The sequence below is a fragment of the Oncorhynchus mykiss genome, chromosome 5 (genome assembly GCF_057628025.1).
Source record: "Oncorhynchus mykiss isolate SJ-2025 chromosome 5, ASM5762802v1, whole genome shotgun sequence".
NCBI lineage: Eukaryota > Metazoa > Chordata > Actinopteri > Salmoniformes > Salmonidae > Oncorhynchus > Oncorhynchus mykiss.
Genome location: NC_143026.1, coordinates 43145977 through 43170860, shown reverse-complemented (window position 1 = coordinate 43170860; position 24884 = coordinate 43145977). Strand labels below are relative to the sequence as shown.

General features: G+C 42.9%; 3 protein-coding genes across 16 annotated transcripts; all 3 read right to left on the bottom strand.

Annotated features, from left to right (window-relative positions):
* Positions 1 to 198: 198 nt before the first annotated feature.
* Positions 199 to 7412, bottom strand: LOC149983288 (guanine nucleotide-binding protein G(q) subunit alpha-like). The gene is made up of 8 exons (XM_090234931.1): positions 7133 to 7412; positions 6649 to 6765; positions 5682 to 5866; positions 4319 to 4470; positions 3851 to 3979; positions 3451 to 3580; positions 2448 to 2601; positions 199 to 1908 (listed from the first exon to the last, which is right to left on the bottom strand). The coding sequence occupies exons 3-8, from the start codon at positions 5826 to 5828 to the stop codon at positions 1718 to 1720; spliced, it is 903 nt and encodes a 300-aa protein (XP_090091057.1). The 5' UTR covers positions 5829 to 5866; positions 6649 to 6765; positions 7133 to 7412; the 3' UTR covers positions 199 to 1717.
* On the bottom strand, positions 5899 to 6981 carry gna11 (guanine nucleotide binding protein (G protein), alpha 11 (Gq class)). Its single transcript, NM_001160579.1, is given in 2 exon segments — positions 5899 to 6645; positions 6647 to 6981. Coding segments are annotated over 2 exon segments (144 nt in total). The 5' UTR covers positions 6785 to 6981; the 3' UTR covers positions 5899 to 6639.
* Positions 7413 to 8847: 1435 nt separating the features above from the next.
* Positions 8848 to 19639, bottom strand: hnrpkl (heterogeneous nuclear ribonucleoprotein K, like). 14 transcript variants are annotated; one of them, XM_021602995.3, is made up of 16 exons: positions 19601 to 19639; positions 17660 to 17769; positions 17256 to 17353; positions 17076 to 17132; positions 14366 to 14409; positions 13212 to 13284; positions 12977 to 13090; positions 12569 to 12697; positions 12005 to 12315; positions 11675 to 11728; positions 11172 to 11214; positions 10630 to 10645; positions 10397 to 10429; positions 10197 to 10264; positions 9723 to 9969; positions 8848 to 9600 (listed from the first exon to the last, which is right to left on the bottom strand). In XM_021602995.3, the coding sequence occupies exons 2-15, from the start codon at positions 17718 to 17720 to the stop codon at positions 9766 to 9768; spliced, it is 1305 nt and encodes a 434-aa protein (XP_021458670.1). In that variant the 5' UTR covers positions 17721 to 17769; positions 19601 to 19639; the 3' UTR covers positions 8848 to 9600; positions 9723 to 9765. The 14 variants fall into 14 exon arrangements, with proteins under 14 accessions (XP_021458670.1, XP_021458671.1, XP_021458672.1 ...); XM_021602996.3 differs by having other exon boundaries at positions 9800 to 9969; XM_021602997.3 differs by having other exon boundaries at positions 11172 to 11211.
* Between the last annotated feature and the right edge of the window lie 5245 nt (positions 19640 to 24884).

Genomic DNA, 24884 nt, shown 5'->3' with positions numbered 1-24884 from the left:
ACTGAAAGGATTAGAGAGCATTAACTCTCACAGATGAGCTGGGAGAGAAGGCAGGCAGACATTAAAACCCATGACAAACAATGAGTGGCAGTGTAATCCTCCAACACCATCTATGGCATTCCCTCTATGCCATAGATTCTGTGGCAATCATCACACAAATATACACCGTAGTGCAAAAATAAAACACAGAGAAAGATGTTGCGTAAATTGGAATGATTTATTCCATCACAATTTCAAAACATGTACATTGCTCCAAAAATAATTTGACAAAAAAGCTAAATATATATGCTTTATTTTCAACAGACTTTAAAAATGGCACGTAACGACAGATTGATTGACACAAATGAAATAGTGCAGAGAACCTTCTGATTAGTATTTATTTGTACTCTCATATTATATATATGATTCAAGAAATGAACGCATGTGTTCAAAGCAGGTCATTGGACCCAACGTTCTCATTCAGCAGGTAAGAATTACAACACTTTTCATTTTACAGGACCTTGAAACAAGAGAACACACAGGAAGTCACTGTACCAGTTTGTATTTACAAAGTGCAATATATGTATATATATATATATATCGAGAGAGAGCGAGAGAGAGACACACAATATGGGGAATCATTTTCAGCCCTTTTCACAAAGGATCTTGAAACCAGAGAGTGACTCAATAATGCTAATCAAAGTTGTCCCTGAACTGAAACTGTGCCAAAGCAATACAGTACATCTCCACTGAGAATAGAAAGGACCGTCAAAAAGCAATGTTACGGATCAACGATAGACCTTGTCTAAGTGGATAACATTCCCTTATTGGATGAGGAACAGTATAATGATGCTCTGTTTAGCGGGGGCAAATATAGTTATGTTATAACACTGGTAGTTGACGTGTACAGTATTACAACTGCAAAGTGTTGATAGTCAAACACATTTCAGCTAAAAATGTGGTGGTACAGCTTCAGATTTCACACTTCAGTACAGGCTATTCAGTCAATAGAGGTAATACTATTTTGGCAACACATAAGCTCCACTTACAATGTATACACCAATAGAAAAACAACAAAATGTGTCAATTGTGCAAATAATACCTGTATGCTAGGTTACACGTCCTATGTGATGATTATGATTGTTTATTCTATCCTCTGACCCAGAGAATGACTACTCATTTAAATACGTAAACAATGTATAGACTGCGACTGTGACCCGCTGGAGGATATAAGGTGAAGAGCTGCATAGCAGTTATCTAAATGTCAACCAGACATTCTCTGACAAGAGAGCCATGGGTCAACAGTCCTCAGAGAGACAGGTGGCACATCAAAGCACTTTAACTCTCATCTGAAGTGTGTTTACACTGTTATAAATGTGTTTTGAATGGTTTACAAAGAGTTCCTAATAACTCTCAATGTACACCAGAATCATCTTTCCTCAAAAAGGCACCGTATTATTCATCATCATGACACACCTCGTGAACAAAATCAAAGATGCCCGTTTAAAACAAAATGCAGGGGTGAGCAGTTGATCCATTGGAAATAATCCAGCCATTTATGGAAAATGCTCTGTAGATGCAGTCTTCAACTCCCATTGTGGGTAGTAGGGTTTCAGCGTAGTGGAAGACAACCAGTCATACTGAAGAAGTTTGTACTATGGCTCCGGGCCCTGGTCTCTGGCTGCAGCTGTTGGAGCAGATTGCATTAAAAGTCTGTAACTGCTGTCGGCTGGAGTCTTTAAACCAGGTTGTACTCCTTGAGATTCAGCTGCAGGATGAAGTCCTTGACAGCGGCAAAGACGAATCGAATGTTCTCCGTGTCGGTGGCACAGGTGAAGTGGGAATAGATGATTTTATCGCTATCTGGATTCAGGTCCACAAACATCTTCAAGATGAATTCTCTTCCTGCCTGTGGGTCCCGCTGGGGTCCTGAGAGGAGGAGATACGATTAGTTATGATGCATGAAATTATGACAGATGCTTTTTTTTTTTTTACTATTATATCGGTCTAAAGCGATACATATTAAATATTGTTTCATTTCCGGTTAATGGAACAAGGTATTGGCCCAACAGGACTGAAGAGGATGGTCTTTGAAAGTGTACGGCCCACCGATTGCCTTAACTGGAACAGTGTGTGTGCTGTTTGAGGTTTAAACATGATTGTTTGTGAATGTCCTTCTGTGGCCACAGGGGACAAAGAGTTTGCAAATTGCACCTTCTAGGATCGATTATAGGCCATAAGGGGCAAGGTCATGTAAATGATGTTAGACGGCTACATCGTATATACAATACTTTATGGTGAGTATGCTATTAATAGGGTTTATTTAGAGTGTTTTTATCTATACACTATATCAGTAATACAATCACTGAATGCTAATCAATTTTGCATTTGTAGCTTATGATCACATTTAGCTGGTCCATGGAAATTAAGCTCTTGTCATTAGGTCCATGAAAAGAAGGACTTCTTACCATCATATTCAGGGAAGTAATCCACCAGATGTGAGAACAAGATTTTCTCCTGCAATAAGTCAATCTTATTTAAGAATAGTATGATTGAGGAATCTTTAAACCATGGGTAGGTTATTATTGTCCTGAACAATGCTTTGCTTTCCTCCATTCGATTCTGTGTAAAGAAAATGAACACACACACAATGTTAAAGAGACTACTGGTATTTGAACTCATTTTTTTTCTTATTCCATCAAGGTGGTGTTGGACCCACTGATCTACACAGTCAGTGTGGACAATTACTTTGCAGTGATTGTGCATGATGCAAATACTGTGCAACAGCCAGGCTTCGAGTGTGTTCCAATATTTGTTACAGTGACTGAAGGGCTCCCCCTGCAGGTGAACACTGAGCGCAAACCCTGAGTTGGTCAAAGTCCAGTTCAAGTAGCAGGTGTGTTACCAAAAAAGAGAACACGTAGGCTGGTCACAGATCTGTATGTGCATTTAGCCAACTCCTACAACTATCGGAGTTGTCGTGCAACAACAGTCAGAGGGGTTGGCTAAAGTAGAGATCTGGGAGCAGGCAAGGTCCAACTCCAACCCTATGAATGTAGATCAGCTGGGGGGGGGGGGATCTGGGTCATCTTCACATAACAGGTTTGTAGCTTATTAAACATTAGCGCAGGAACAATGTGTCTCTGTGTTAGGACTGACTGGTTGATTGTCTTTCTCGGTTGATCCTCTCCTCCACTAGAACAGAGCCAGTCATAGAGGGATAGCAAGAGGCAGAGTTTGTCCAACTTTCTAGTAAGATGTCATGCTTCTGCCTCTTAGCAGTCCATCTACCCCATTCACGAGTTCAAGCATTACAGTTGGTTAGCACAGTTTAAAATGGTCAATATTTAGCTGACTATCATTGGTCGGCATTATCCGGGAGGCTCCAACATGGCTGTTGTGCACTGACACAATGTCCTCTAAGAACATCATAATGCTTTGGACTGTTAAAACCGCAATGGCCAAACTCACCTCGTTGTCAGACTCTACCAGGACCTGGTCATATTCACTGAGAGCCACCAGGAACATGATGGAGGTGACATTCTCAAAGCAGTGGATCCATTTCCGCCTCTCGGACCTCTGGCCACCCACATCCACCATCCTGAGAACAGCAGCACAGCACGATGAGGTTTAGGGGAAAACGCTCAACAAGCAGGTATAGAGAATACAGAGTAAACTCTTTTTCTAATGGGTTATGATGAGTTATTAAAATGCCATTACTATGTACTGAACTGTAAAGCATGGAACAATGTCAATTTTTATTTGAGTAAATCAAAATGATGCCTCTGATAACAGTTTAATCTTCTAGGATAATCTTGATTACTCGTGTTCACCAGACAGGGAGACGGTAGTAGGCTATGTGGATGTTTACCTGAAGACCACACTCTGGAGGTCAAAGGGGTACTCGATGATGCCTGTTGTTGGGACCCGGACCCTGAGCACATCCTGCTGGGTCGGCACATAAGATGACTCAGCTATACGGTCCAGTGAATTCAGGTAGCTGAAAGGGCATGAGAGGAATGGGGTTAGTATCATTATTATTCTGTTTACAGTTCTGTTACTCATTATATCACTTCTCAGAAAAAGAGGTCATAAGATATATAATCTTTCACCCGAGCATCACAATAGGAAGCAATCTGGTCATTGGACCTCTTCATTGCTTACCTAAATCTGCACAGCCTGTTATGTATGAGAATGAGATGTTTCTTAACATAACTGGTATTGGACACAGGGGAAACTATTTGGCAAGAGTTAGGGAGTAGTTATTTACTGGTCTCTGTGTCTAGTCACTGTTTGGCAGTCTAGACTAGAGGCTGGTAATGGTGACTGCTTTACTCACTATTTGGCAGAGTCTGAGAGCTGGTATTCCCTCTTCCGATCATAGCATTCCTGGATCCCTGGGTCATTCCATAGACTCTTAATGGCGTCAATGTACGGATTTGTAAACGTGATCTTCTCCACGTCCACTTCAATGACAATATTTGCATGGCCCTGAAAAAGGTGAGAGAAAGACAAAGAGAAGGGGAAAGAGATCATTACTTGAGAGACATAGAGAGGCATTTGTCTGAGTGATCACATTCTTGTAAATGACAGGCAAGGGATTGTGTTAGCTTGGCCCCAAACCTATCTAGAATTGAAATGGGTATTAGTGTGAGGCAGGCAGCACATAGCACTGAATTTGTATGATTATTATATGGAGGTTTTGAGGGATAGAAAGGTCAGCAAAGTATATTTGTCTCTCTCGTGGAGATTCCCTACTTTATGTGTGGGCCAACAGTCAATCACGTGTACCTTTTACAAGACCTTGTCTGTCATCCTGCTCAGTAACTAATGACATCACCAGCTAGGCAGAAAGTAAACAAAGTTACATATATCATAATGGCGTCACCTAACCCCTTACTACAAGCCTCACAGAGCCTCTAGAAACGAATAAAAGGTCTGTACAAACATGGGCCTGGCCATTACAGCTAGGGTCGGGAGTTTTTTCTGACAATGTGACCTGCCAGAAAGCCCCTAGACAAGGGGTCTTCAACCTTATCTTGCCCAGGCACTCCCATCCAGCCAAACCAGCGGCCCAGGGACCCCGATCATACGTTAGAAATATGTTTCATGTTTTATAATAAGGTGAATGATAATGGCAAGGAGAATTAATCAACATTTTTAAATGAATAGACATGGTAGATAGTTATTCATTATTTTGCAGCGATTGGTGCTCACAGGTACTTTTTAACAGACTATGTCAGGTACTCCAGTGAGTGTAAATAGCTCCAATGAATGTAATTCGCTCAATATTAGGAATTGAGAACTAAAGTTATAATTAGAAATAAGATAGTCTCCTATTTTATACTGTAGGTATGTAATTAAAAATGTGTTTAGTATGTGATTGCTAGCGATATTCATAAAAACTTTGGGGGGAATATACTTTTTTATGTTTTTATTTTTGGGACCTCATGCAGTACCGCCGCAGACACCTAGTGGTCTGCAGACCCGAGGTTGAATATCCCTGCTCTAGACTAGAGGCTATGACTAATGCTCATAGTTTTTCCAGGTGAGATTACAAGGTGTCAAGGTCTAGAAAAATACAGGTCCATAAAATGTATTATGGTGCAAAAACTCCTCACCAACAGACTTGTGGGCGACCAACACCAAATGTTGACAATAAACATGAAAAGTCGGTATAGAATAAACAACAAAAGGGTTACCTGGTTGCCTTCACACTTGTAGAGGATCTGCAGGGTCTCCATAGCATGGATCATGGTCTGCATGGCAGTGAAGATGTTCTGGTACACCAGCTTGGTGAAGCCTCGCTTGTCGTCCTCGGAGTAGCCCGTCCCATGGATGATCCTCATCTGCTTGATGAAGGTGCTCTTCCCACTCTCACCAGTCCCTGGGGCGAAAAAAAGCTTGGAGATGAACTCAGTTTCACTTTTAAATCCCTACTTTTAAACACCATTAATGTGTGCAGTGGCTCTCTTCTCACTAACCCACACAGTAGCTGGAGGTTGCTGATGAAAGTGAGGCACATTTTAAGCTTATAATAGTGTCATTATATTGTTAATTTCATGAATAAGTTAAATTTAGATTAAAGCAATTGCAATCTGTCACCTGCTACGGAAGAGAGGGACTGTGTTGGCCATTAAATGTTGATACAAAAGTGTCGGAGGGTTTGGCTACTGTGTGTGCATTGTATGTACAGTATGCCACTGGAATAGATTTCTGATCTACTAATTTAAATGGGTGGTGATCCATGACAAGATTCGATGATTTCTAAGAAATGTGTCCCCTCTGCAATTTAACAACCTAGTGTTTATTGTAGAAATTGTAAACACTTCCTTAGTTGCCTAACAAACTATATTGGTCCATTTGCTGTCAGCATTCTTTCATTAAGTTATCATTTATTTTACTCCCAGCAAGCTGAGCTGGTTGTGTGAACATATTCAAGTTATATAAACATCAAAGAGTACTAAAGACAATGCACAACAATAAACATTGTTTTCTTGGCAATATCTAATTTTAATATAAATAAAAATTGCCAAGTTTATTATAGGCGTGTACATTGAAATAACAGAGCCAACCGTGTAACAATGATAGTCATACAATGTATCATTATTTTAAACATTGTTTCAATGTCATATCAGTGCTTTGAGTGGGATTCAGAACTTAGTTTACCGAGAAGCAACAGCTTGAACTCGCGGTTCGAGTCTTTCTTGTCCCGGCGAAGCTGCCTTTCGATCTCGTCGTTGATCCGCCGAGCCTCCTTTCCTTCTTCGCTGAGGCAACAGGCCCCTATGGAGTTCAAAGTCATGACTCCCTTGAAAACACTTTGGCTACTTTTGGTCGAAGAGGTAAACCTATATTCCCAAAGTGAAAGAAAACAATTATAATTTTAAAAGATATTTATATTTCTAAAAATACTTCCCTCAGCTCAGCCTGAATGTTCAGTACAGTGCCGTACAGACTAGGCAGTAAAAGCCAAGCGCAATAATAACGCAAATGCAATTCCCAGATAAAAAAAAAAAAACTTTGGCAGAAATAGACCACGTTGTTTTCTTTTTATATAAACTGTGGTCCTCCAAAGAAATGCTGTAGCAGCCAAATTGGGTAGCAGTCAATCTGTGGGAGAATGAATAATTAAATACCAGCACATCTTTACCTCCAAATGTTGAACTCCGGGCGTGGTGGGTGACTATGGCGGACTTTTACTCCATATCGCCACAAATGTATAAAAAACTAAATTCCATTATTGCACGGGAATATCAAAACAATTATCTCATGCCACAATATGGTGCGTTTGAATTTGTCGTCTTGAAAATAGTCTGTTTAACTTTGCTAAATTTTTTCTATTCTCGCCTTTGCTTGAACAATCTTATAATTTCATGATGTACAGAATACAGGCTACTCTGTAACCTATGTGAACCGAGCAGCAAAAAGGCAAGAGCCTTCCAAATAAAAGTGCTCCACACAGAAAAGTACATGTAAAACATTTTTCTTCATCCACCCTCTTCATTCTTCTTCAACTTCATCACTCATCCTAGTCTTTATTTGCATTTTCCCACATCATGCTAATCTACATCGTAATCATCTTCACCAAATTTTAAAAAAAGTGTTGGCCCATGAGAGTGAAGGAGGGTCGGACAGTCTCTCGTAGTAGAGGACTCTTATTTTGACACAATTCTAGCCATTCTTGCTGCAGCTGCCGTGTTGTGCTGGCGTAACGCAACTACACTCAAGACCCGATCCAATGTGACGTTAGGAGGGTGTGTTTAGATGGGAAAGGCTCATGAGGGCATGTCGCGCCAGCACGTTACTATAACCAGGTTTCCATCCAACAATTTTACGAGTGTAAAGTATGTCTGAAAACATTTCACGATAGGCCAGATAACAGCACATTGTTCGGTAAACTGCGAGAAATGGCGATGGTAAACGCCTTGGCTTTATACGGAAATATTGATATACGAATAATATCGACGTAAACTTAGTTATACGATATGTTGTGTGGTCCTCCCACTACGACTCTGAAAAAAAATGCAGTTTAGGCTACATATTAAGATACAGATTTGTTATTAACTTCACAAGGTGGTGAAAGTGCACGCGGTGATCGATGCTACTTTCCAATAAATATCGAGCGTCTTATTCTGGAGACTTGATCGAGGCTTGGCTGCCTTTTGAATATATAGAATATTCTCATGTAGGCTATCCTACCCGCACCGTATTTGCTAGCTGTTGATTAAAGCGCATGTGGCAAGACCAAAGTGCGCATTCGCAATAGGCCTACAACGCAAACCATCAGTAGAGGTAAACACTATAGAAACCCATTTAACTTGTATTCTGTACATAAGCAAAAAGTTATGTAAACTACGTTATCACGCACAGCCTTTTAATCTGCAACAGGTCAATATCATTGAAATGTCTCAGGTGGGGAAAATGTACAATTGTTTTTATGCGGATTTTAGAATATTGACATGAAAATCTGTCGCCAATTGGATGGAAACCTAGCTGGCAAATAAAAACGGTGGGCAGTCCACAACCTACATATATTGGATTTAAGAATAGGCCTATGGGCTAATTTGACCAATCTTAAAAATATCATTAGGCTCCATGTTATTGCCTACTGTATGTTGACCATACAGAATTTAAATTTGATGTCACATTGTTGCACATTAATCTTATGCTGCATTGAAGTGTTAGTCGGAATTAGGAAATGTCAGACTTGCTAACTGGTTGTAGTTATATACATGCAGCGTTCAGAGAATCAGCAAGTCGGAAATGTCCAAGTTTCGACTAGCAAGTAAACAGTTCATTTGTAATTATGATGCGTTAGCCCTACATGTCATAATTGTTTACGCCTGCCCCCCACCACACGTTCAGTAAAAGGTGGCACAGATTTTATTACTCAGACTTCCAGCAGATACTACAGACAGGGGTAGAGCGAACATGCCACTCATATAGACAGAAAGGCTACATTTCCCTTGCAAACTGACTGGCGTCTACAAAGATCCCATCTAAAATGTAACAAATGCTTACAAACTGACTCGAAAGCAAGTCTAAATCCCTATGAGTGGCTTGTTAAACATCTGAAATCAGGTAGAAAACTTACACTGAAATTAAATCAACAGTACTTTTCCTTTTGGCCCCATCAGATAACCAACAAAATAAAACAATCTTAGCACTTATTCATCCTATGAAATGATTACTGTATATTTCAGTTTTTATACAGCACCTAGTCTTTCAGTTAAAAAAAAAAGCAAAAAGAACCTACATTTATTTTTTTTAATCATAAAATGTTCCTTACAAAACAAGATTACATTCTGCATGCTGTACTGACTGGGGGAGGAGTGGCTCAGGGGAGGCGGAGAGAGAACACATGAGTTTACTCCAAGTACAGAACAGCACAAGAATCCAGAAAAAAAACAAGCAGCGCAAAAAATAACAGGGATTCATTCGACAGCTTTGAGAGAATTTCCAAACTTCTTCTAATTAAAAGATGGTATGTTAAATGACCGGGGAGAGCACATCTACCCAAAGCAGGGGAATGTTGGCTCTGAGGGAGAGAATGCGCATGGCAGTTTGGCTTCACTCCACTTTCCTGTTTAGAAGAACCGACCAGAGTACTGCTTCACACTGCAACACAAAACAGTGGAAAAGTGAATAAAGGAACCCCAGGAATCATTTCTAAAACTCCATTAATGTTCCATTTCATTTCCATTAGTCATGAACAACTATTTTTTTTCTTCCTTGATTACCACTGATAGGTGACGGGTTGAATAGGTTTCCACCATACTGCTTTCACCGGAGAAGAGGAAAGGGTGCTAGCACGTGCCTGTTCTGCAGTAGATACTGGGCGTTCTGGATCTGGTCCTGTGTTCCATTGATGGTGATGATGCGGTCCTCTGAGCCCTCTAGTGGCTCGTCTATCTTGATGGACGCTCCCGACTCGTGACGGATCTGCTTGATCCGCTGGCCGCCCTTCCCGATGATGGAGCCGGCCAGCTACGACAAGTGAGGAGCCAGGGTTACTTTTCTCCAACAATGTGATTGGCACAATGACAACCAGGTATAGGGGAAATTTCAACAATGTATGAATAGAGGCTTATGTGAAGAGTTCCTGATCAATTGGAAATAATCTCAAATATTTTTTTTCTCCAGTACATATTTTATGGAAGTGTGTGTGTGGTGGTAAGATTATGCTTGGGACTGCTATTTGATCCTTTACTCACATCTTTGGGGATGGTCACTTGTGTTGTGATGACAGGACCCCCGATGTCACTGTATGACCCTCGGCCACCTGGAGAGACCAAGAGATATCATTTAGAATGTATCCACTGTTGTGGGGAAAGTCTTCCCTTTATAAAAACGACAACAAAATACAGAAGCAACAAAATGAGACATGATACAAATGTGATCCTTTTTCACTCACCAGACTGAAAGGGCTCCCACGAGGAATTGTTGTCTTTGAAAAGATGGAGGAAAAGAATAACAATACGTCACATTGTGGCTGACAGACTACAATAGACCAACAGGGTGACAAAGGACAGGGGGAGAGCTGGTGGTGCTTACTGGACAGAAAGGTCTTTACCCCGACCTAAGAGACATTCAAACAGGGTAGAGACTACCATGACCAAAAGTAAATGTGGAAGAGAGGAGACTCACCACCATATCCACCACTCTGTATTCAGCAGGACATGGGGAAGAGAGAAAGACAAAATGAGAAGCTTATTACAACACTGAAACCTACATCAAGTCAATACTGGTTTACATTTAAGATTGAGCTCCATAATTTGCGCCTATGAATCTTAGCTGCCCTATTCATTTTCGACTATGTACATTATTGGTACGACCCTACCAACCCTGCCCGGAAATCGCTTTGGTTTCACCTCAAGTTCATTTGTTAGTTTAGCAGCTCCAGACTATGTACTCAGCTGCTCCTTGGTAACCAAGGAGACAACTGTTGCCAGGCAACAAGAGGCCTAACCAGTGCTCTCGCTCGTTGAAGAGCAGCGCCACAGTGTCCAAACCACAGTGCTTTCACTAGAACAGGAAAACAATACCAATCCATTTCCATAAGTAGAGTAGCTACAACAATCCAAACTGTGTCGACTTGCCTACTATTATAACACCAGGCAATTGACAGACTAACTCGCTCTACCATGCGTAAACCCTTATCCAAACACATAAATGCTGAGGTCACTCACCATGCTGTTGTAGCGGTCTCCTGGTCTTCCTCTCCTGTCGCTGCTTCGATAAGATGGGAGGTTGTCAGGGTTAACATGGCATGAGATGGAGAGGGTTCAGTTTACCACCTTTAGTGGACAGACAGTGTCCCCCAAACCAACGGGCTGACAAGTCTATACAACACAAGTGTGACAAGTCCTTCTTGGCTTGTCGTTTAGCCACCCGAGAGTGTGAAGAGCCACAACAACTTGTTTTGGAATCAGTATTCATTGGTGGACACCGATGCAGATGTGGTGTTCATATAGTCATCCACTTATAGGAAAAGAGGTCATGTTGACAGAATAGCTACTGTGCCATGGTTAAAATCATATTGACGCCCATTAAATCAACAGAAGAGTAAACCCAACATTTTCAACTCCACAGCCGAGAGCTCCATTCTCCAAAAAACTATGCTGATTTGGAGAAGTGGAAAAGTTTCACCCTAACCACTCTGCAGTTGCTGCCTTTTACACAAATGACTTACTTTGGTCTGTCGTCCATGTTGCCGTGATAACTCTGGTGGGAGAACCGGTCCCCTCTGCAAACAAACAACACGGCAACATGACTCAGTGGAACTGAGATGACTTTAAGGACTAGTCTAATAGTATGACTTAGGTCCATATGATCGCGTTAACATAGGAGAACTCCCTGAGATTATGTATATGACTAACAGTAGTGGGGAAGCTGTGACACTTACACACAGGGAAAGTACACGGTTAGATTTTTTTTACTGAGTAACTGAATGTGATAAAAAAAGAGGTAGCCATAAACAAACAAGTCAATGAAAGAACAAAAAGGAAGCTAAGCTCCTTACCCTCCTCTTGGGGGTGGTGGTGGGGGGAGGGGCAGGTTTCGAGCCCGGCTCCCTCCACGCCCTCCTCTACCTGGCAGGGGAGGGGGCGGTCCCCGACGAGGGCTCATGTCGTCATAGTCCCGTCTGGAGGGGGGCATAGGTCGGCCCCCGCGGCCGGGGGGCATGCGTTCAAAGCCCCCCCTGCCCCGCATGGGGAAGCCCCCCATGGGTCGCCGGCCCCGCTCTTCGTAAATCATGGTGAAGCCGCCGTAGTCATACGTCTCGTCGTAGAAGTTGGGGTCATAGGGCTGGGCGCGCCCTTTGATAGGAGCCTACAGAAAGATGGATAATACTATTGAGATGCTATATGTATGTAGCCCTGTGAAGAAATGTAGCTCTGAAATTACGACAATGTCCACAACTGTTGTAAATGGAATATGTAAAACAAAACAAAAAAAGTGTCTGCTGTTAAAAATCGGTACAATTCTAGTATAAGTGACTGACTTTCAGTGAGTTTCCATGTTTACACACTGGTGATGGGTGAGTGTGTTGTGGTCACTGGCTCAGAACTGAACTCTCACCCACCTCAGATACCAAGTCCAGGATAACTTTGATGCATTCAACAACACGGTCTGGCTTCCCTCCAACCAGAACCACACGGTCAGTGGACTGAGGACAGCACTCCTGGAACAGCTTGATGGTGGTCTGGGTGTTCTGGTGGAGACAGAGGAAGCTCAGCATGAAATACACCCACACAATGCCAAATGTTCAAAATGGGTTTGACCCTTCTTCAGCTTTGAGCATGAAATAATATACATCTTCCAATACACTCCCCATAGCCATCTAAGGACAAGTTGGCAACAACGATTAAGGACTGATCAAGCACATGCACTCTACATTTCAGCTTATCTTTAACCATGACTATGGACTGAGTCAAGTCAGCATTTTGAAACCAGTGGTGTACACATGACAGACAACAGGATCCCATCTTACCTCTCTTAACTCCTTTATCTTGGCACCTTTCACCCCAATGATTCCCCCGGCCAAACTCTGATGGATCAGCAAACGCAGCTCGCAGTCAAAATCAATCCCGTTATAATGCTGGTACTAGGAAAAAACAGGTACAGATCAGTCAGGTCAAATACGGCCTTTAACTCTCGACTGAGTATCCGGAAAAATACAAACCTACACATGTACTGTATGTCTTTGGAGGCCGCGGGGGACTCACCTCTTCCAGAGTAGGGATGATCTTCAGCAGAATCTCTCCGATAGTGTCAATATCTGCACTCACACTCAGGATCCTGTTAGGGAATGGCATGTGGCCACAGGTAATGAGGCAAAACAGAAAGAAAAGCAAAAACAGAAGTAAAAGAAAACTTACTTCAAGACTAACACTCACGTGAAGGTCACACAAAGAGTTAAAAAAAAGGAAGAAGAGGACTGCTGTATACTGTACATCTTTTGGCTTTCCCTGAAATACGAGCAACTTGACATGCACTCGCTTCTCACATTCAACAAAGAAAGACAGGAAGATTGGAATGGGGCAGGTTTGGCTGGGCATTAGATTACAACGTGAGGCACAAGGCTGGCCACAGTCAGGGGGGGAGAGAGAAGCCTTCTTTTAACCATCATGTGCAGCAATTTAAAAAAGATAGAATAAACTCGCCATCACAATCGTGCCACCGGCACAACTTCTCATAGTGACAGGGGGTCGGGGGTAGAACAGAAACAAATAAAGAAAGCAGGGGGTGGGGGGGATGCGAGTGGTAACCACTAGGTGGCGGACAGGAGCGAGGGGGGGGGGGGATGAGAGGTTTGGCAGGCAGCCTGGACCGATGGGGGGGCCTGAGAGAAACCAAACAGGGAGATGCAGCACAAGGGGGGAAAAAAAGAGACGACAGTGATGAGTGACAGAGTGGGCGGAGCTTGAGCGCTCAGATTATGAACAGTGATGTTGAGAACAGTGGGGTGGGGGAGGGGCGCAGGGGGTAGGGGGGAGCAAGGTGGGCCAGAAGGACAGAGCGAGAAATATCATTGGCTTTCCTTTCCACAGTTCAAGACGAATAATATCACAGCAAGGAAACATCCAACAGTTCAACAAGAACTACTGAAAGTGGAGGATTATTATTTTGAAATCTCCCTCTGTACGGGACAAGTGACTTCATTTGTAGTGACAAAAAAAAGGTCCAAATTAAATGGAAGTACCTAAATGTGGGGGGAGAAGACAGAAAAATTCAATGGAACAATACACGTCTCCTGATAAAAGGGAAGGGGAGGGGTTCTATATGTAAAAAAAATGTTAAAATGAAACAGAAGGCAGGTTATCAAAGACATGTTTCTCTGTTCTAATCAGGCAGTGAGGCAATAACTGGTGGGACATACCGCTCTGGGCCACTGCTGTCAGGGACTGATACACTGGCATTGTACTGCATTGGCCGTGGAGGTTGGCATTGGGCAAGGGCATTCAATCACATGATGTCAAGTAAGGTGCCCGTTTAAGGAGGGGCACGTTTGTGGGCGGGCGGCGGGGCGGGGCGGGGCCAACCGGGGTGTCAGGTGGGCGGGCGTTCAGGGGCGGAGGTTGGGCCAACGTCAAGGTGGGCAACGCAGGAGGGGCATGTCGATCCAGTACATGGGCAACGGAGGAAGGTGGCCAAAAATAAAAAAGTAAAGGAGAGGGAAGAGGGGGAGAAGGAATACATTTTAATTGAATACACGCTATACTCCATCACTATACTGCTTTAAAAAAATAAAAAAAGAACAACGGCGACTAGACTGAGCCAGCTCTAACAAACACACTGTTAGCTAAATGGGCTGCATAGAGGTTGTAACAGACTATAGGTCCGCTCAGGCTTTGAGACACCAGTTGAAGGGACATCGCCACAGTCCGGTATAGTTTCAAGGCTGTAAGGGGCATTAGAAATCACATTCAGAGTTCAGTAGGGAGGATCGTTTCCTTTTATCTGAACCATGAGAATGCCCCAACGACCCTCGACCCCAAATCTGGTCCAATCGAGCCAAACCATGTCTGTCCACATGAGCCAACCTATAGATGTGCCATTTGGGAAAGCAAGAATCTGACTACTGTATAAAATAAAGCTGCAGTTGTACCTCCAAGTTTCAGACATGCACCATTTGACCAATCAAGTCAAACAATGACAGTCAGTCTATAGATGGGAGATTACTTTTATCAGAGGAAAACCATTTAATTACAGGGATCACATTTGTTTAATAGGGCTCATTAGGGTTCTCATTAGAAGTGGGGTTGCTGGATACCATAATGTCTATGAAAATGTTAGATATACAACGTCAATTATTAGTGATGGGAGAAAAGAAAAAAAAGTTACATATCTCAATATTTTTGGACAATATGATATCTATATATATATATATATTATATACACATATATATATACATATATATATATATACACATATATATACACATATACATATATATATATATATATATATATATATATACAGTGCACCCAGAAAGTATTCAAAACCCTCGACTCTTTCCACATTGATATATTTTAGAATAAGGCAGTAACGTAACAATCAACACACAATACCCATAATGACAAAGCGAAAACAGGCTTAGACATTTTTGCAAATGTATCAAATATAAAAAACATAAATCTCATTTACATAACTATTCAGACCCTTTGCTATGAAACTCAGAATTGAGCTCAGGTGCATTCTGTTTCCATTGATCATCATTGAGACGTTTCTACAACTTGATTGGAGTCCACCTGTGGTAAATTCAATTGATTGGACATGATTTGGAAAGGCTCACACCTGTCTATATAAGGTCCCACAGTTGCCAGTGTATGTCAGAGAAAAAAAACAAGCCATGAGGTTGAAAAAATGGTCTGTAGAACGCCGAGACAGGATTGTGTCGAGGCACAGATCTGGGGAAGGCTACCAAAAAAATTCTGCAGCATTAAAGGACCCCATGAACACAGTGGCCTCCATCATTCTTAAATGGAAGAAGTTTGAAACCACAAAGACTCTTCTTGGTGACCCAAAACCCGATGGTCACTGACAGAGCTCCAGTCCAGAGATGGGAGAACCTTCCAGAAGGACAGCCATCTCTGCAGCACTCCACCAATCAGGCCTTTACGATGGAGTGGCCAGACGGAAGCCACTCTTCAGTAAAAGGCACATGACAGCCCGCTTGTAGTTTGCCAAAAGGCACCTAAAGGACTCTCAGAACATGAGAAACAAGACTCTTTGGCCTGAATGATAGGCGTCACATCAGGAAGAAACCTGGCACTATCCCTACGGTGGAGCATGGGGGTGGCAGCATCATACTGTGGGGATGTTTTTCAGCAGCAGGGACTGGGAGACAGATCCTTGATGAAAACCTGCTCCAGAGTGCTAAGGACCTCCGACTGGGGCGAATGTTCACCTTCCAACAGGACAATGACCTTAAGCACACAGCCAAGACGACGCAGGAAATACAGGTGTGCCAAGCTGGTAGTGTCATACCCAAGAAGACTCAAGGCTGTAATTGCTGCTAAAGGTGCTTCAACAAAGTAGTGATCTGAAGGGTCTGAATACTTATATAAATGTGATTTCAGTTTACATTTGCAAACATTTAAAAAACTCTGTTTGCTTTGTCATTTTAGGGGGGTTAATCCATTTTAGAATAAGGCTGTAATCTAACAATGGAAGTCACGGGGTCTGAATACTTTCCGAATGCATTTATACATATTTATTTGCTACTGTAGGTAGCATTAGCTCACGCTAGTCTGCTGTGCCAAAACTCTGGTATTTCATCCTATAGCTTGTTCTCCAATTTTTAAATAGTAAGCCAGCAACTTTTTGATCAAAACTCGTCCTTATGCTCCCCCTCGTCTCTGCAGCAGACATGGTGAACAATAATACATTTGGAACGTCCAATACACAATTCTCACAATCATGAGAATCGCCACAATCATGACAATCGCAATACATATTGTATTGGCACCCAAGTATTGTGATATCGTATCTTGAGGTCCCTAGCAATTCTCAGTCCTAATAATTATAGCTTTACAGCAAATCCCCTAGTCGAGGAAAATATTTGATGCCAATTCTGTATACTCACGTCTGTGCGTAAGGCTTTTATATTCTTGCCACCCTTTCCGATAACGGCGCCAGCATTCTGAGGGGAAACAAGGGTTTTACTTAGGGACAGAATAATGGGTCAGATTGTTTTGTGTCTATCAGGAATTTCTGATTTTTAAAAGGAATAGGCCTAAAATCCCATTTCTGTTGACAGGCTTACTTTGCTCTGCAGCAGTACCCGCAGCTCAACCATCTCGTCTGTGTTGCGAGAGCGCTTGAAGGCCTGCTCCTCATCCATGTCCTCGGCAGGGCGTTTACCTGATGGGAGAAACCTGGAGCGTTAGCCTGATGCTACACTGTGCCCTATACATGTTCCAGCCAGGCAACAGCATACACCCAGCATGTGTTCAGCCCCTACCACTCCCCTTCCTGGATCAAAACTGGGCAGAACTACTCCCAAAACAGCAGTGAATTGGACAAAAAAAAAACATGGCCATCTGACATGCAGTCATGGTGCCAGCATGCAGCTATACCAGTAGTCCCTTCTGTAAAGACTGACAACACTGCTTTTCTCCAATAGTTGATATGTCTGAGTGCACTGACAGAATAGCCTTCATGTCTTACCGTTAGTGTCAGTGTTGCTGAACGTGGTCTCTTCTTCCTGCTGCTCGATTTCTGTCTCCATTGTCTTGCACCAGCGGTGAAACGTGAACAGGCTCCTCTCTGTGGATCTGCTGTGGAGAGGCAACAATGGAAATAAGACCATTCCTCTTGAGGACTGAGGATTTGTCAGACAAGACTTCACCAATCCTGTCACTAATCAAACCTGTTGCCTTGCCCCTGCGTACAACTAAAATGATATCCCAAAGGCTGGCAGATGGCGATAGTTGTGTCATCTTACCGTCCAAATGCATTGTATGCATCCGGCAATACATTCGTATCCCTCGTGGACCGTTTCTTACCTACAACATTCTCAATTCAGACAGCATAGGCTTTGATTTCCTCCTAGCTAAATTATAATCCTGAATGTTCTGTATCACGTTGCAGCAGTCTCCCCCCCCCCCCCCCCCCCCACCCCCCCCACCTACCTAACCTAATGCAGTGCTGTATCTCATTAGTGGAAACCAAGACTCTCTGGGCAGGTCTGCTGGTTTGGACTAGCAGAAGTTACTTTTTGTAGCAGGTGAGGAAACCCTTATGGCGCAGGTTAGGAGAATTAGTGGCAGGTTGGGACGATTAGATTATGGTTAGGAAAAGGGTTAGCTAAAATTGTCCCGGACTCAACATATCTAGTTACATCCAGGACTGCCTTGAGAACAGTCTTGGTTTCCACTAATGCGATGCTGCCAACTCAACAGGCTTGCTTAAAATGAACTGACCCCCTGGTCTGAGTTTAAACCCGATTGGCTGAACGTGATTGAAAACATCCGGAATTGGCTTTTAGCCACTCCAGTAGCAGCGTGGTGGGTAAGGAAAGTACACATTTCCCCCCCGTTTTTTATTTTATCCACAGAGGATATGAATGTATTGCCAGCTGCATTCAATGCATTTGGACGGTAAGATGGCACAACTTAATATCGCCATCTGCCGGTCTTTAGGCTACTTTAATTCATTATTGCTGTGCCACAGAATACACAAGTGTACTTACTATACTGTAATTTAACGTAAAACATCAAATCACCGCCCTGAATACGTGTGGTTGCCGCTTGATGACATAGCTAAATGTAATGTCGGGTCTAAAATTAACACTGTACAGTCGCCCGACAATTTGTAGGGGGTAGTTTGCCACCTCATTGTAACGAGCTAGATAAGTTACTTCTGGTGTGGGTGTAGTGTAAGAAAGGGATGACATTAGCAAGTTAACGTATGCTTAATACTGATGTGGACAAGCTATTTATCTAGCTAGTTAACGTTAGCCAGTCAATGACCTAATGCGTGGCAACACTGGAAGTAATCTAGCTAGTAACGTTAGCTTGCCACCCAACTAGATTACTTGGTAGCTCTGAAGGCCTATATTAGCTAGCTACTTCTGCACAAACACATGTACAGTAACGCGTTATCTAGCGCATTTTTTTTTGTTGTTATCAAGAAGTCAGCTGTTATGTTTCTGTTAACGTTGTCTGAACCTGTTATCTGGATAACGTTAACCAGGTAGTTATGATTATTGGCAAAATCCATATGTGTAACGTTACATGCGCTGTATGTAGCTAGGCGAGTTAGCAAGCTAGCTAATTCACGCTAGTTAGCCAACTACAGTATAAAACGAAGGCCCTTTTGCATAGCTAAACGTTAGCTTGAGGAATGACTGACCACGTTAGCTACACTTTTCTCAGCGGAGGTAACCGCAAACGTTTGGGTAACTAAATTAACTAGGCTCGACTCCTAGCTAGCTAATATTAGCGATACAGTTCGAGGCGTGTCCCCAAATGAGCCCAAAACTGATGTAATTCCCCATTGACAGATTAAAATATGAAATAAATAACGAACAAACAGCCTCAAATAATTGAACGCGAACCACTAACCTATTTTGATTTATTTTTTTAGCTAAACTAATATGAAACAAACCTGCAGCCAAACCGTGTTCTTCACAGCCAATTTTAGTCCTGAAATTGCTTGAACAATCTTCCCATTACAGTCGGCCGCAAAATAGGGCGTCTGTCTTCTTTCACTGATTGGAGAGTGCAGATTCGAGATAACAAAATATTGTGCCGAGATTGGATAAATCAGCTGTCTTTCAAAATCAACAAGTCTTCAAAGAAATGTGGACTGCGTTTAGACAGGCAGCCTAATTCTGATATTTTGTTCCAATCGTTGTCATAGCAGCCTTGGCTATGTCTAATTAAATTTTATTTGTCACATGCTTCGTAGACTAACAGTTAAATGCTTACTTAGGGGTAATTTTCCAACAATGCAGTTAAACAGAAAAAAATAGGCTTTTATTTTATTTAACCAGGTAGGCTAGTTGAGAACAAGTTCTAATTTGCAACTGCAACCTGGCCAAGATTAAGCAAAACAGTTCGACACATTCAACAACACAGAGTTACATATGGAATAAACAAACACAATCAATAATACAGTAGAAAAAGTCTATATACAACATGTGCAAATGGGGTAGGATAATGGAGGTAAGGCAATAAATAGGCCATGGTGGCGAAGTAATTACAATATAGAATGTGCAGAAGATGAATGTGCAAGTAGAGATATTGTGGTGCAAAGGAGCAAGATAAATAAATACAGTATGTGGATGAGGTAGTTGGATGGGCAATTTACAGATGGTCTATGTACAGGTGCTGGGATCTGTGAGCTGCTCTGACAGCTGGTGCTTAAAGCTAGTGAGGGAGATAAGTCTCCAGCTTTAGTGATTTTTGCAACTGGTGACACGAGAAATAACTCCACAGTAAATAACAATAATAAGTGGTAAAAAAACGTACAGAGGGTAACTGTACCGAGTCGATGTGCAGGGGTATGAGATAGTATGTACATAGAAGGGGTAAAGTGTGTGTGTTTCCCAAAACACTGCATCTCAGTGCAAAAGGCATCACTGCAGTACCTGGTTCGAATCTAGGCTGCATCACATCCGGCCATGATTTGGAATCCCATAGGGCGGCACACAATTGGCCCAGTGCCGTCCGGGTTTGGCCAGGGTAGGCGGTCACTGTAAATAAGAATTTGTTCTTAACTGACTTGCCTCGTTAAATAGAGGTTCAATGTAAAAATAAATTAAGATTTATTTAACTAGGCAAGTAAATAAGGAATTGTTTTTAACTGACTGACTGCCTAACCCGAAAAACGCTGAGCCAATTGTGCGACCGCCCTATGGGACTCCCAATCACGGCCAGTTGTGTGTGATACAGCCTGGAATTGAACTAGGGTGATGCCTCTAGCACTGAGTGGTACTGCCTTAGACTGCTGCGCAACTCGGGAGCCCAAGTTGGGGTGTCATGTTGGGGAGTGTGTGGGTAGAATCCAGTGTGCGCAGTTAGTGCAAAAAAGTGTATGTGTTGGTGTCAGTGTAAGCGTGTGTGGGTAGAGTGTGTGTGTGCATAGTCAGTGAAAGAGCAAAAAGGGTTAATGCAGTTAGTCCAGGTAGCCATTTGATTAGCTATTTAGCAGCCATATTTAGCAGTCTTATGGCATGGGGGGTTAGAAGCTGTTCAGGCTCCTGTTGGTTCCAGACTTGATGCACTGGTACAATATTTTGAGCCTTCCTCTGACACCGCCTGATATAGAGGGTCTGGATGGCCGGTAGCTCGGCCCCAGTGATGTACTCACCACCCTCTGTAGCGCCTTGCAAGTCAAGGTGCTCTCAATGGTGCAGCTGTATAACTATTTGAGGGCCCATGCTGAATCTTTACAGAATCCTGAGGGGGAAGAGGCACTGTTGTGCCATCTTCACAACTGTGTGGATGTGAGGACCAAGTGTGTGAGGACCAACTGTGTGGATGTGAGGACCAAGTTAATTCCTTAATGATGTGGACACAGGAACTTGAGGCTCTCGGCTACACTGTCGTGAGTGAACAGGGAGTACACGAGAAGACTAAGCACACACCCCTGAAGGGACCACGTGTTAATGGTCAGCATGGGGGATGTGTTGCCTACGGTCACTGCCTGGGGGGCAGCCCGTCAGGAAGTCCAGGATCCAGTTGCAGAGGGAGGTGTTCAGTCCCAGGGCCCTGAGTTTGGTAGGGACTTTGGTGTTGAATGCTGAGCTATAGTCAATTAACAGCATTCTTACATGGGCATTCCTTTTGTCATGTGAGAGCAGTGTGGAGTGCAATAGAGATTGCGTCATCTGTTGGCACTGGATGTGAATTTCAGTGGGTCCAGTATGTCTTTTTATGGCTATAGATGTGAGTGCTATGGGTCAAAGGTAATTTAGGCAGGGTCTGTTTGAAACCAATTGGTATTACAGACTGGGTCAGGGATAGATTAAAAATGACAGTGAAGACACTTGCCAGCTGGTCAGCGCATGCTCTGAGTACCCGTCTTGGTATTCCACTGTGGCTTTGCGGATGTTAACCTGTTTTAAAGGTGTTACTCACATCGGCAATGGAGAGTGAGATCACACAGTCGTCCGGAACAGCTGGTGCACTCATGCATGGGTCAGTGTTTGCCTTTACGTGAGCATAGAAGGCATTTAGCTCATCAGGTAGGCTTGCGCGACTGGGTTTCCATTTGTAATCCTTGACAGTTTGCAAGCCCTGCAATATTCATTGCGCATCAAAGCTGGCGTAGTAGATTTCGATCTTAGTACTGTATTGACACTTTGCCTGTTTGATGGCTCGTCTGAGATCTTAGCAGGATTTCTTATGAGCGTCCGGATTAGTGTCCTGCTCCTTGAAAGTGGCAGCTCTAGCTTTTAGCTCATTGCAGATGTTGCATGTAATCCATGGCTTCTGGTTGGGGCATGTACGGTCACTGTGGGGACGATGAATGAATGAAGGCAGTGACTGATGTGGTAAACTCCTCAATGTCACTAGTTGCACAGGTGACATGCTGGTAAAAATGAGTTAAAACGGATTTCAGTTGCCTGCATTAAAATCCCCGGCCACAAGAAACGCAGCATCTGGATGTGCATGCTCTTGTTTGCTTATGGCCCTATACAGCCTGCTGAGTGTGGTCTTAGTACCAGCATCGGTTTGTGGTGGTAAATAGACGGATATGAAAAGTATAGATTTAAACTCTTGGTAAATAGTATGGTCTGCAGAATGTCCAGACCTGTAGACTCTTTGAAGTAGAAATGGTCATCCAAATTGATGATGGTGACCACTGTTCTGATGTCCAGAAGTTGTTTTCAGTCATAGGAAATTATGGTTGCGACAATATACAGTGGGGCAAAAAAGTATATAGTCAGCCACCAATTATGCAAGTTCTCCCACTTAAAAAGATGAGAGAGGCCTGTAAATTTTCATCATAGGTACACTTCAACTATGACAGACAAAATGAGAAAAAAAAATCCAGAAAATCACATTGTAGGATTTTTTTTAATGAATTGATTTGCAAATTATGGTGGAAAATAAGTATTTGGTCAATTCCAAAAGTTTATCTCAATACTTTGTTATATACCCTTTGTTGGCAATGACAGAGATCAAATGTTTTCTGTAAGTCTTCACAAGGTTTTCACACACTGTTGCTGGTATTTTGGCCCATTCCTCCATGCAGATCTCCTCTAGAGCAGTGCTGTTTTGGGGCTGTTACTGGGCAACACGGACTTTCAACTCCCTCCAAAGATTTTCTATGGGGTTGAGATCTGGAGACTGGCTAGGCCACTCCAGGACCTTGAAATGCTTCTTACTAAGCCACTCCTTCGTTGCTCGGGCGGTGTGTTTGGGATCATTGTCATGCTGAAAGACCCAGCCACGTTTCATCTTCAATGCCCTTGCTGATGGAAGGAGGTTTTCACTCAATCTCACAATACATGGCCCCATTCATTATTTCCTTTACACAGATCAGTCGTCCTGGTCCCTTTGCAGACAAACAGCTCCAAAGCATGATGTTTCCACCCCCATGCTTCACAGTAGGTATGGTGTTCTTTGATGCAACTCAGCATTCTTTGTCTTCCAAACACGACGAGTTGAGTTTTTACCAAAAAGTTATATTTTGGTTTCATCTGACCATATGACAATATGACATTCTCCCAATCTTCTTCTGGATCATCCAAATGCTCTCTAGCAAACTTCAGACCGGCCTGGACATGTACTGGCTTAAGCAGGGGGACACGTCTGGCACTGCAGGATTTTGAGTCCCTGGCGGCGTAGTGTGTTACTGATGGTAGGCTTTGTTACTTTGGTCCCAGCTCTCTGCAGGTCATTCAATAGTGGTTCTGGGATTTTTGCTCACTGTTCTTGTGATAATTTTGACCCCACGGGGTGAGATCTTGCGTGGAGCCCCAGATCGAGGGAGATTATCAGTGGTCTTGTATGTCTTCCATTTCCTAATAATTGCTCCCACAGTTGATTTCTTCAAACCAAGCTGCTTACCTATTGCAGATTCAGTCTTCCCAGCCTGGTGCAGGTCTACAATTTTGTTTCTGGTGTCCTTTGACAGCTCTTTGGTCTTGGCCATAGCGGCGTTTGGAGTGGGACTGTTTGATAAGTTCAAACAGGTGCCATTAATACAGGTAACGAGTGGAGGACAGAGGAGCCTCTTAAAGAAGAAGTTACAGGTCTACAGGTTACAGGTTTACAGGTTCTGTTATAATCTCCACCCGGCACAGCCAGAAGAGGACTGGCCATCCCACATATGCTCTCTCTAATTCTCTCTTTCTTTCTCTCTCTCGGAGGACCTGAGCCCTAGGACCATGCCCCAGGAATACCTGACATGATGACTCCTTGCTGTCCCCAGTCCACCTGACTGTGCTGCTGCTCCAGTTTCAACTATTCTGCCTTATTATTATTCGACCATGCTGGTCATTTATGAACATTTGAACATCTTGACCATGTTTTGTTATAATCTCCACCCGGCACAGCCAGAAGAGGACTGGCCACCCCACATAGCCTGGTTCCTCTCTAGGTTTCTTCCTAGGTTTTGGCCTTTCTAGGGAGTTTTTCCTAGCCACCGTGCTTCTTCACCTGCATTGCTTGCTGTTTGGGGTTTTAGGCTGGGTTTCTGTACAGCACTTTGAGATATCAGCTGATGTACGAAGGGCTATATAAAATCAATTTGATTGATTGATGGTCTGTGAGTACCAGAAATCATGCTTGTTTGTAGTTGACCAAATACTTATTTTCCACCATAATTTGCAAATAAATTCATTAAAAATCCTACAATGTGATTTTTCTGGATTTCTTTTCTCTCATTTTGTCTGTCATAGTTGAAGTGTACCTATGATGAAAATTACAGGCCTCTC

Bases quoted from the DNA above. Each gene is read 5' to 3' on its own strand.
- LOC149983288 (XM_090234931.1), bottom strand. From the start codon at position 5,828: ATGAGGATCATCCATGGGACGGGCTACTCCGAGGACGACAAGCGAGGC. The intron at 3,980-4,318 runs GTGAGTAAAGCA...ATGCCCTTTCAG, and splicing joins CTCTCAGACTCTGCCAAATA to CTACCTGAATTCACTGGACC. The intron at 2,602-3,450 runs GTGAGTTTGGCC...TTCTTTACACAG, and splicing joins TGGTAGAGTCTGACAACGAG to AATCGAATGGAGGAAAGCAA.
- hnrpkl (XM_021602995.3), bottom strand. From the start codon at position 17,720: ATGGAGACAGAAATCGAGCAGCAGGAAGAAGAGACCACGTTCAGCAAC. The intron at 12,316-12,568 runs GTGGGTGAGAGT...ATCTTTCTGTAG, and splicing joins TCCTGGACTTGGTATCTGAG to GCTCCTATCAAAGGGCGCGC. The intron at 9,970-10,196 runs GTGAGTAAAGGA...CACTTGTCGTAG, and splicing joins AAGTGACCATCCCCAAAGAT to CTGGCCGGCTCCATCATCGG.